The 12,707-nt window shown below is 39.5% G+C and overlaps 1 protein-coding gene across 3 annotated transcripts in view; it reads right to left on the reverse strand.

The window, feature by feature from the left end:
• Nucleotides 1-1,264: 1,264 nt before the first annotated feature.
• CEP131 (centrosomal protein 131) overlaps nucleotides 1,265-12,707 on the reverse strand; it is a 245,043-nt gene continuing 233,600 nt past the window's right edge. For all 3 annotated transcript variants that reach the window (XM_053706713.1, XM_053706721.1, XM_053706704.1), the window contains 3 exons: nucleotides 7,773-7,969; nucleotides 2,643-2,703; nucleotides 1,265-1,485 (listed from right to left, as the gene is read on the reverse strand). In XM_053706713.1, coding sequence (XP_053562688.1) covers nucleotides 1,414-1,485; nucleotides 2,643-2,703; nucleotides 7,773-7,969 — 330 coding nt within the window. In that variant the 3' untranslated portion in view covers nucleotides 1,265-1,413. The remainder of the gene's footprint in view (nucleotides 1,486-2,642; nucleotides 2,704-7,772; nucleotides 7,970-12,707) is intronic.

Below are 12,707 nucleotides of genomic sequence, written 5' to 3' on the forward strand. Positions count from 1 at the left end.
CCCTATACAGTCCCAGATACAGTCTTTGCTAAGACCCAACCAAGCCCTGAGGGGAATACGATACCAAATGAAGCCTTCTAAAAGCTTTTTCAGAGATTCTTAGATCCACACACATGCATCTGCATGCCCTTTTCTCAAAAAACAACTGCGCATTAATGGCGCGAAAATGAGGCTCAGTCTATGACTAGAAAGGCCCCCTGACTGAAAAAGGTGTCCAATACAGTGCCTGCCGTTTTATAAACGTTCCCCAAGATTATAAATGTCAATTGTTAGCCTAAATTTGAATAATATGCACAAATAAAGCAATCGATTTAGCCCATAAAAATGTCTACCAGTTTTTTAGCCCATAATAAGCCCTATATTCTGTTTGTTTTTGAATAAGAAAATGGCTTACCGGTCCCCATGAGGGGAAATGACAGCCTTCCAGCATTACACAGTCTTGTTAGAAATATGGCTAGTCATACCTTAAGCAGAAAAGTCTGCTAACTGTTTCCCCCAACTGAAGTTACTTCATCTCAACAGTCCTATGTGGAAACAGCAACCGATTTTAGTTACTGTCTGCTAAAATCATCTTCCTCTTACAAACAGAAATCTTCATCCTTTTCTGTTTCAGAGTAAATAGTACATACCAGCACTATTTTAAAATAACAAACACTTGATAGAAGAATAAAAACTACATTTAAACACCAAAAAACTCTTAACCATCTCTGTGGAGATGTTGCCTGTGCAACGGCAAAGAGAATGACTGGGGTGGGCGGAGCCTAGGAGGGATCATGTGACCAGCTTTGCTGGGACTCTTTGCCATTTCCTGTTGGGGAAGAGAATATCCCACAAGTAAGGATGACGCTGTGGACCGGACACACCAATGTTGGAGAAATTATATTATGCATATGAAAAACAAAATCCATTATGTACACATCTGAAAATATGTTTTGGGGGACAAAAAAAGGTAAAGTTCTTTATTTTACATGAAGTGCGAACACATGCAAATGAAGTTGTCCTCTGTTTCTGCCCTTCATCGAATAGATATTAGACCAGAAGTGCATGTCCAAACATCTTTGAACATATAAGGACAACCATCCAAAATATTTTTGGTTCGGTCTTGGATATAAATGAATACTGGAAACAAAAAAGACAACTTTGTTTGTTTGTAAAATAAACAACAAAATCTTTTTGACTTTACTCTTGCTTCTTGATACCTCGAAGCATCTGCTTCAGATATTTGGTAAAAAGCAAAATCAATACACACACATACGAGTCAGAATTTTATATAAAAAAAAGTTTTTTACTGTTAAAAACAAATCCACAAATAATTAAAATAGCGGAATATAAAATAGCGGAATATAATCACAAACTAAAAGCCAAGAGTGGTTTGAGCAGGGAGCATAAGAAGCCACCTTTAGAAAGAAAATTCTATTTGGCCAGTAGCTGCTTCCGTTGTTGTTCCAGTAGGGCCTCTAAATGATCAGCTCTCTTCACAGCTGCCTGTATTTAAAGAAGAAATAAAAGTTTAAGGACTAGGTAGAAGCTGTACATGGGTGAGAAAACCACTATAGCTTACTATTCTTACTCATTTGGTGAAATTTCCTTACTTTTAGTCACATTAGTCTAATATATTTACTATGTATTGAAAAGAAACTGGGTTGAATATGTTGGTTGAATTACATATAGAAAGAACTGATCATTATGATTATGGGGATTTATTATTATTCAATTATTTTTAAGGTTAGCATATAAAAGCTTCTAGATGCTTTTCAGTGGATGTTTTTTTTAAAAGCACAACAAAGTCATTTCTAAACAGTTTGTTTAGGTTTGTAATGCCTTAAATCACCAAAAATCTCTCAAAAAAGGGACGTTACTTTAAAGTGAGGCAGCATATTTGTTGACTAAAAAATATCACATTGCTATGTAAACAGGAATACATTTTACCTCAAAATTTCCTCAGCAGCCACATCCTATATTAAAGTTTACTATGAAACCTTTATGGCGACTATGTTTACTATGAAACCAGACTAAAGCAAATGTTATCACAGCACTGATGAAGATGATTGGTTGTTTTATTCACCGTGCAAATGACAGTAAATATAATAGCAGAAGCATAACTGGACAGAGCAGTTACTGTAGTGAGCTGAAGACATTTTGAGGCACTGTAATTTATATTTTACATAAAGATGTTAATGTGATATTTTCTAGTCAGCTTTTTCCAGATATGCTGCATCACATGCACCTTTACGGGTTTATCAATAATCTCAAAACAATATAAATATATCAAAATGAATCTTCCATGATATAGACATAGTGTACAATGATAAATTTATTTCTATAATCAAATTTACTTCTTTCTCTTGGTATCCTTTAATACAATGTAGCTAACTTCCATTAGAGCATACTGATTTAGCAGTCATGAACATTATGGCAGAAGTGTTTGCCACGCTATTATAAATATAGTGCTTAAGACACATGCACGCTCCTGAGTCTATCTCAGTATGCTCTCATAGAAAGGTGCTAACTTTCAACAAAGGATACCAAGGGAATAAAGTAAATGTAAAAATATAAGTAAATTGGAACGGTTCTATATGAATTATGAAAATGTAATTCTGACTTCCATGTCCTGTTAATCAATACAAGCTGTAGCTCCTTACCTCGCACTGCTTCTTCAGGCTGTTGACAGCTTCTTCCTTTTTGACTATCGCATTCTTCACCCTGAATAAGAAGTGAATGAATGGTTAAGATGGGCTGGTGCATAATCCTATGGCATTTTTACCAAAGCAAACAGCTGTGCAATTTACTTCATCCGTGCGCATTTTAGCAAAAACTGTAATATGCCAGCGCATTCAATTAATTTTGTATTGAAATGACCACATCCATAGAAAAATCCGATACATATCAACTGCAAAAAATGGTTCCAAATTTAAGAGACATTGTAAAGGAAAAATGATATGCGCTAATGTGCTGGAGCACGTGACATTTGTACTACTCTCTGTGAAACGCTATCCGGAAAAGTTATAAACACATAGATAAGCTCCTACTCAGGAGCTGCAGGGGATGTTGCTCCCAGCAGGAAATACCTGGTGAGTCAGTCGTACAAACCCACCAATCACCAGATGTGTTTAGTTTGTGTTTAACACCCACAAAGAGCTTTTCAGCTCACAGAGTTCCACACCAACTAGTGTAAAAAAGACATGCTATACGAATTAGAGCATTTAGTAGTTTTTTAACTTCATTGTCCCTTTAATGGTGAACTTTGTTTTTTTAACTCCCTTGCAGGGGTTAAACACAGTTATATACAAGCATCAGTGCACTAATAAATTGCTCTATCACATCAGCACATTTTCTTTTTATGCTTGTTTGTCACTGAAAAGACGCATCACAAGAATATAGAGATTTTTTTTTTCTGTACAGGGACATTTGTTTATGTTGGAAGATTTTTAAAGCAGATATCTATTTTCTTTTTTATCAATCAAGCAAAATGAGAGTTTAAATATTAATTTGCAGCCAGATTATGCACAGAAACTTAAGTTTGTCCCTTTAAATGGCAACACAGATCCCTAAAATATTAGGTATATTTTTTAACTCCAACAATGGGAGAACTGTTAACCGCAAACTATGTCACCCTTCAAATAGCTATTATAGCAGATTTATCTTCATCAAGATTGTAAAAGATTTTTGTGGTTGGGCACCAATGTGTATAGGATGAACATTCTCCCTAGACTTTTATATCTCTTGTAGGCCTTACTTATTCCTCTACCACCCAGATTAGCATCTTCCTCTGGGTGGGAAGAATGGGTGTCCCAGACCTTGTGAAATATTGACAGGCCATTTTTGTCCAAAGAATTATAGATAGGTTTTTATCAATATTGACTCTAAAATAAATAGCAGGATATTCACATGTAGGATACCTGTGTTGGACACCCTTGTATAGGGGTTCCCAGTGTAACAGTCCAGACACATCACTGAGACACTTTCTATTGCGGTATAAAGTCCTGTTCGCATAGCCGTATTAATCATCTAGGATTTCCCCACTAACAACATTAGTAGATAACACAGAATTTTCTTTGGGAATGGTGTACATTGATCAAAAAATTAAACCCAATGAAGGCTATTAGCTCATCATATGGGTACAGAAGACAAACTGTATACACCTTTGGAACTGGAGGAGAGAATATTTACACAGTTTATATATTACCAATGACACTTATATGTAAGTAGCAATTTAGATAGAAGGAATCAGTTGAGGTCTTAGACCACATTTAAATAATTATGTCTTTCTAAACCTCTACCCCAAAAAGACATTTACGGACATAAATAATCCTTCAACAGGTGTACCTTTATACATAGATTGATATGAAATAACGAACTGGTAATAGACATAACTGCCATGGACTCCAAACTGTTTTTTTCCAAGGTTATCAAGTCTTCAGTATCTAGCAAGTTGCTGGAGATAAATTTGAAAATTTTGCATACATGGCATTTTACTCCTGTTTAACTTGTAAAGCTGATTAAGATGCAGAGTGCTAATTGCTAGAGATATGGAGGTGAACAGACTGCTATGTCACATATCTGGTGGTTGTGCCCCAACATTGTGGTTATTTGGAAGACTGTAGCACTAGAATCTTCTAAGCTTTTAGAGATGCCATTACCACATGACCAGGGTCTTTAGCTTTACAACAAGGTCTCAAATAGGATTTCAACTAAACAAAAAAAGCTATTTAATATTGCAAGCAATAGCCTAAAATATCTCAATAGCATTGAGTTTGGAAAAAAAAATGGACATAACCTCTATTTTATAATGGGTACATCAGTTTTATCAAATATTGCAGTTGGAGGAATACTATCTTCTTTAAAATAAACCTAAGGATATCTATGACCAAATGAGGGTTATGTGGGAGACATATCTTGCACATAATTTCAGAATAAAATAGCTCTCTCAAAAGGTTGACACGGAGAGTATAAAAGGTCAGAAATCACTACACCATACTTTTGGAATATATTAAACAGTAATATGCTCCCATAGAGGCCAAGAGAGGACCATAATCCTTTAACCCCTTAATGACCGAGGACGTGCAGGGTACGTCCTCAAAAAAAAGGCAGTTAATGCCTGAGAACGTACCCTGCACGTCCTCGGTGTGGAAAGCAGCTGGAAGCGATCCTGCTCGCTTCCAGCTGCTTTCCGGTTATTGCAGTGATGCCTCGATATGGAGGCATCCTGCAATAACCATGTATGGCCATCCGATGCAGAGAGAGCCACTCTGTGGCCCTCTCTGCACCGGACATCGATGGCCGGTATCGTTGGTGGGTGGGAGCCGACGTGGGAGGCGGGTGGCGGCCATCGATGGGCCCAGTGATGTGGAGGGGGGTGGGATCGTGGGCGGGGATGACCGGGGGCGCGCACAGGCGCGCGCGCGTGCACGATAGGGAGGGGGCGGGCGCGTGCACGGGAGGGAGCGGGTGGGAACCGCTACACTACAGAAAAAGGATTTGCTCATCAGGGTTCTAAAACCTAAAAATTAATAAAAATAAAAAGCGAAATCAGGGGGTGTTGGGTTAGTATGTGGGAGGGAAGCTACACTACAGAAAAAAAAAAACGGGGAAAAATAAAAAAAAAAAACATTTTTTTCTGCAAATTGGGTACTGGCAGATAGCTGCCAGTACCCAAGATGGCCCCCAAAAAGGCAAAGGGGGATGGTTAGAGAGATGTTTGAGGGGGGATCAGGGAGGTTGGGGGCTAAGGGGGATCCTAAACAGCAGCATATGTAAAAATGCTATACAATTTTTTTTTAAAAAAAACAAAGATTCCCTTTATTTTTGTACTGGCAGACATTCTGCCAGTACTTAAGATGGCGGGGAAAATTGTGGGGTGGGGGAGGGAAGGGAGCTGTTTGGGAGGGATCAGGGGGTGTGATGTGTCAGGTGGGAGGCTGATCTCTACACTAAAGCTAAAATTAACCCTGCAAGCTCCCTACAAGCTACCTAATTAACCCCTTCACTGCTAGACATAATACACGTGTGATGTGCAGCGGCATTTAGCGGCCTTCTAATTACCAAAAAGCAACGCCAAAGTCATATATGTCTGCTATTTCTGAACAAAGGGGATCCCAGAGAAGCATTTACAACCATTTGTGACATAATTGCACAAGCTGCTTGTAAATGATTTCAGTGAGAAACCTAAAATTGTGAAAAATTTAACGTTTTTTTTTAATTTGATCGCATCTGGCGGTGAAATGGTGGCATGAAATATACCAAAATGGGCCTAGATCAATACTTTGGGTTGTCTACTACACTACACTAAAGCTAAAATTAACCCTAGAAGCTCCCTACATGCTCCCTAATTAACCCCTTCACTGCTGGGCATAATACACTTGTGGTGCGCAGTGGCATTTAGCGTCCTTCTAATTACCAAAAAGCAACAACAAAAGCCATACATGTCTGCTATTTCTGAACAAAGGGGATCTCAGAGAATAATTTACAACCATTTATGCCATAATTGCACAAGTTGTTTGTAAATAATTTCAGTGAGAAACCTAAAGTTTGTCAAAAAAATTGTGAAAAAGTGAACGATTTTCTTTATTTGATTGCATTTGGCGGTGAAATGGTGGCATGAAATATACCAAAATGGGCCTAGATCAATACTTTGGGGTGTCTTCTAAAAAAAATATATATACATGTTAAGGGATTTTCAGGGATTCCTGAAAGATATCAGTGTCCCAATGTAACTAGCGCTAATTTTGAAAAAAAGGGGTTTGCTTGTATTTATTGCTGCTTGCTTGTATTTATTGCCTTATAACTTACAAAAAAAGCGAAGAACATGTAAACATTGGGTATTTCTAAACTCAGGACAAAATTTAGAAACTATTTAGTATGGGTGTTTTTTGGTGGTTGTAGATGTGTAACAGATTTTGGGGGTCAAAGTTTGAAAAAGTGTGTTTTTTTCCATTTTCTCCTCATATTATATAATTTTTTTTATAGTAAATTATAAGATATGATGAAAATAATGGTATCTTTAAAAAGTCCACTTAATGGCGAGAAAAACGGTATATAATATGTGTGGGTACAGTAAATGAGTAAGAGGAAAATTACAGCTAAACACAAAGACTGCAGAAATGTAAAAATAGCCTTGGTCCCAAACGGACAGAAAATGGAAAAGTGCTGCGGTCATTAAGGGGTTAAGGAAAGATTCTGTGCCTCTGTAAGTGGCGTGGCAGATGAAAACTAAATGACATATGTAATGTATGATCTTTTTAAATTTGTGTATCCTTCTATATTACAACTTGACATGGTTTACCTCTAAATCGTATTGTATTGTGTTATGGTATTTTCCATTAATTCTATCAGCTTAAAAATAAAGCAACAACAAATTTGACCAGTTGCATATTTTTATAATTTCATTGCAATATTTTAAATTATTAAAAGTCTTCAATAAACTGGTTTACAAAAAAAAACAACAACAACAACATTATTCAAAACCATGTTGTTGGGTAGGCATGTGCATTCATCTATTTTGGTAGCAAATGAGAGCCGAATATGCTATTTTTGCTATTTTCTGAGCCAGATTTCATCTTATGAAAGTGCAACACCCCAAGATCTGGATTTGCACATGCCTAGTGTTGGAATACCTTTGGGTGTTGCAACCCTTAGTTGATTTTATTACATTAATGGAATCTTGTGGTGTTAAGGTTAACATTTTAAATAATGGGTGTCACCTAATTTTTAAAATTATGTAAAAGCTTTCCCAAAACAATATTAGGATCAACTGGTTTAGACAAAGTGTTCACCTTTTGTGCACTTCCTCCAACTCTTCCTCCTTCTCACGATTAATCCTTTCAAGCTCTAGACGATGTCTTGCTCTTGCTTCTGATGCTTCTGTCTTCAAACGACGGTTCTCCTCTTCAGTCTCTACAAGTCTGTCTGCAAATTCTTGTCTGATGACTTCAGAGAGACTCTTCCTCTCCTCACTCAGCCTATCAGTGACCTTGGAGGACAGAGAAAAGAAGGAAAGTTTATCAAGCCTCAGGGGACGTATTCTTTTGATGTATCTCAATAAACTCTGCATACTGATATATTTATAACGCATAACACAAGAGTATTATTGATTAGTCTATAAGAATAAACTGGATATATCAGGTGCCCTATGACAATGACACCTCCACCTCTTAGAAGGTCTCACTTTGATAATATAAGAAGACCTAGAATATCCATACTTGATTGGCACATAAGTCGTTCTATCATAAAAAGTAATAGGCTTAAAATATACAAACTCATTTGTAACCTAGTCCTAACCCCAAAAACAATTTAGAAAGCCTTAATATAATGATGTGGATTTTAGTAAAGTTGCATTTTGCAGTTGAACCTTCTATTATGTGCACTGTATTTTTGGGCTGACGTATACTATATTGAAGAGGTAAGTGACTGGTTGGTTGGAGGTGCAATCCGGGGTTTCATTAAAAAAGTCACCAAAGATTGCTAAAGTAAATGGTGGTTCAATAAAGGTGGATCCTCCGTAAAACAAAAATTTAATCCTTATGTTTTTATATTAGTCTTTAAGGGTCATAAAGAGGAAACAGGGCACCAAAACCTCCCCTGAGGAGGAGGAGAAATTCGAGAAATTGTGGGCAATATAGATTTGAACTCCTGGAATAAATTCATTTTGCAATTTTCCATTCAGTTCATGATATTGGAATGACTACTGGTAAGTGTAAGAGGGATCTACTAGACGTAATATCTACTTAAACAATAGTATTTTAAGGGGAAAAAACAGAATTTATGCTTACCTGATAAATTACTTTCTCCAACGGTGTGTCCGGTCCACGGCGTCATCCTTACTTGTGGGATATTCTCTTCCCCAACAGGAAATGGCAAAGAGTCCCAGCAAAGCTGGTCACATGATCCCTCCTAGGCTCCGCCCACCCCAGTCATTCGACCGACGGACAGGAGGAAATATATATAGGAGAAACCATATGATACCGTGGTGACTGTAGTTAGAGAAAATAATTCATCAGACCTGATTAAAAAACCAGGGCGGGCCGTGGACCGGACACACCGTTGGAGAAAGTAATTTATCAGGTAAGCATAAATTCTGTTTTCTCCAACATTGGTGTGTCCGGTCCACGGCGTCATCCTTACTTGTGGGAACCAATACCAAAGCTTTAGGACACGGATGAAGGGAGGGAGCAAATCAGGTCACCTAAACGGAAGGAACCACAGCTTGCAAAACCTCTCTCCCAAAAATAGCCTCCGAAGAAGCAAAAGTATCAAATTTGTAAAATTTGGCAAAAGTGTGCAGTGAAGACCAAGTCGCTGCCTTACATATCTGGTCAACAGAAGCCTCGTTCTTGAAGGCCCATGTGGAAGCCACAGCCCTAGTGGAGTGAGCTGTGATTCTTTCAGGAGGCTGCCGTCCAGCAGTCTCATAAGCCAATCGGATGATGCTTTTAAGCCAAAAGGAAAGAGAGGTAGAAGTCGCTTTTTGACCTCTCCTTTTACCAGAATAAACAACAAACAAGGAAGATGTTTGTCTGAAATCTTTAGTAGCCTCTAAATAGAACTTTAGAGCACGGACAACGTCCAAATTGTGTAACAAACGTTCCTTCTTTGAAACTGGATTCGGACACAAAGAAGGTACAACTATCTCCTGGTTAATATTTTTGTTAGAAACAACTTTAGGAAGAAAACCAGGCTTAGTACGCAAAACCACCTTATCTGCATGGAACACCAGATAAGGAGGAGAACACTGCAGAGCAGATAACTCTGAAACTCTTCTAGCAGAAGAAATTGCAACCAAAAACAAAACTTTCCAAGATAGTAACTTAATATCTATGGAATGTAAGGGTTCAAAAGTCTGTAAACAGGCTTGATCCTAACCAGAGCCTGAACAAATGCTTGAACATCTGGCACAGCTGCCAGTCTTTTGTGTAGTAAGACAGATAAAGCAGAGATCTGTCCCTTTAGAGAACTTGCAGATAATCCTTTCTCCAAACCTTCTTGAAGAAAGGAGAGAATCTTAGGAATTTTTATCTTATTCCATGGGAATCCTTTGGATTCACACCAACAGATATATTTTTTCCATATTTTATGGTAAATTTTTCTAGTTACAGGTTTTCTGGCCTGAACCAGAGTATCTATCACCGAATCTGAAAACCCACGCTTTGATAGAATCAAGCGTTCAATCTCCAAGCCGTCAGTTGGAGGGAGACCAGATTTGGGTGTTCGAATGGACCTTGAACAAGAAGGTCCTGTCTCAAAGGTAGCTTCCATGGTGGAGCCGATGACATATTCACCAGGTCTGCATACCAAGTCCTGCGTGGCCACGCAGGAGCTATCAAGATCACCGAGGCCCTCTCCTGATTGATCCTGGCTACCAGCCTGGGAATGAGAGGAAACGGTGGGAATACGTAAGCTAGGTTGAAAGCCCAAGGTGCTACTAGTGCATCTACTAGAGTCGCCTTGGGATCCCTGGATCTGGACCCGTAGCAAGGAACCTTGAAGTTCTGACGAGACGCCATCAGATCCATGTCTGGAATGCCCCATAATTGAGTTATTTGGGCAAAGATTTCCGGATGGAGTTCCCACTCCCCCGGATGAAATGTCTGACGACTCAGAAAATCCGCTTCCCAATTTTCCACTCCTGGGATGTGGATCGCAGACAAGTGGCAGGAGTGATCCTCCGCCCATTGAATTATTTTGGTCACTTCTTTCATCGCCAGGGAACTCTTTGTTCCCCCTTGATGATTGATATAAGCAACAGTCGTCATGTTGTCTGATTGGAACCTTATGAATTTGGCCTTTGCTAGTTGAGGCCAAGCTCTGAGAGCATTGAATATCGCTCTCAGTTCCAGAATGATTATCGGGAGAAGAGACTCTTCCCGAGACCATAGACCCTGAGCTTTCAGGGATTCCCAGACCGCTCCCCAGCCCACTAGACTGGCGTCGGTCGTGACAATGACCCACTCTGGCCTGCGGAAGCTCATTCCCTGGGACAGATGGTCCAGGGTCAGCCACCAACGGAGTGAATCTCTGGTCTTTTGATCTACTTGAATCATTGGAGACAAGTCTGTATAATCCCCATTCCACTGTTTGAGCATGCACAGTTGTAATGGTCTTAGATGAATTCGTGCAAAAGGAACTATGTCCATTGTTGCAACCATCAATCCTATTACTTCCATGCACTGCGCTATGGAAGGACGAGGAACAGAATGAAGCACTTGACAAGAGCTTAGAAGTTTTGATTTTCTGACCTCTGTCAGAAAAATCCTCATTTCTAAGGAATCTATTATTGTTCCCAAGAAGGGAACTCTTGTTGACGGGGACAGAGAACTCTTTTCTTTGTTCACCTTCCATCCGTGAGATGTGAGAAAGGCTAGAACGATGTCCGTATGAGCCTTTGCCTTTGACAGGGACGACACTTGTATTAGAATGTCGTCCAAGTAAGGTACTACTGCAATGCCCCTTGGTCTTAGAACCGCTAGAAGGGACCCTAGCACCTTTGTGAAAATCCTTGGAGCAGTGGCTAATCCGAATGGAAGAGCCACAAACTGGTAATGTTTGTCCAGAAAAGCGAACCTTAGGAACTGATGATGTTCCTTGTGGATAGGGATATGTAGGTAAGCATCCTTTAGATCCACGGTAGTCATAAATTGACTTTCCTGGATGGTGTGTAGAATCGTTCGAATAGTTTCCATTTTGAACGATGGTACCCTGAGAAATTTGTTTAGGATGTTCAAATCCAAAATTGGTCTGAACGTTCCCATTCCTTGTTCCTTTATTGGAACTGGGTGTATCACTCCCATCTTTAACAGGTCTTCTACACAATGTAAGAATGCCTGTCTCTTTATTTGGTTTGAGGATAAGTGAGACTTGTGGAACCTTCCCCTTGGGGGTAGTTCCTTGAATTCCAGGAGATAACCTTGAGAAACTATTTCTAGCGCCCAAGGATCCTGAACATCTCTTGCCCAAGCCTGAGCAAAGAGAGAGAGTCTGCCCCCCACCAGATCCGGTCCCGGATCGGGGGCTACTCCTTCATGCTGTCTTGTTAGCAGTGGCAGGCTTCTTGGCCTGCTTACCCTTGTTCCAGCCTTGCATTGGTTTCCAGGCTGGTTTGGGTTGTGAGGCATTACCCTCTTGCTTAGAGGATGCAGAATTAGAGGCTGGTCCATTTCTGCGAAAAGGACGAAAATTAGGCTTATTTTTAGCCTTAAAAGACCTATCCTGTGGAAGGGCGTGGCCCTTTCCCCCAGTGATGTCTGAAATAATCTCTTTCAAATCAGGTCCAAATAAAGTTTTACCTTTGAAAGGAATGTTAAGTAATTTTGTCTTGGATGACACATCCGCTGACCAAGACTTTAGCCAAAGCGCTCTGCGCGCCACAATAGCAAACCCTGAATTTTTCGCCGCTAATTTTGCTAATTGCAAAGCGGCATCTAAAATAAAAGAGTTAGCCAATTTAAGTGCGTGAACTCTGTCCATAACCTCCTCATATGGAGTTTCTCTACTGAGCGACTTTTCTAGTTCCTCGAACCAGAACCACGCTGCCGTAGTGACAGGAACAATGCATGAAATTGGTTGTAGAAGGTAGCCTTGCTGTACAAAAATCTTTTTAAGCAAACCTTCCAATTTTTTTATCCATAGGATCTTTGAAAGCACAACTATCTTCGATAGGAATAGTAGTGCGTTTGTTTAGAGTAGAAACTGCCCCCTCGACCTTGGGGACTGTC

Source organism: Bombina bombina, chromosome 1 (genome assembly GCF_027579735.1).
Source record: "Bombina bombina isolate aBomBom1 chromosome 1, aBomBom1.pri, whole genome shotgun sequence".
In the NCBI taxonomy this organism is placed as follows: domain Eukaryota; kingdom Metazoa; phylum Chordata; class Amphibia; order Anura; family Bombinatoridae; genus Bombina; species Bombina bombina.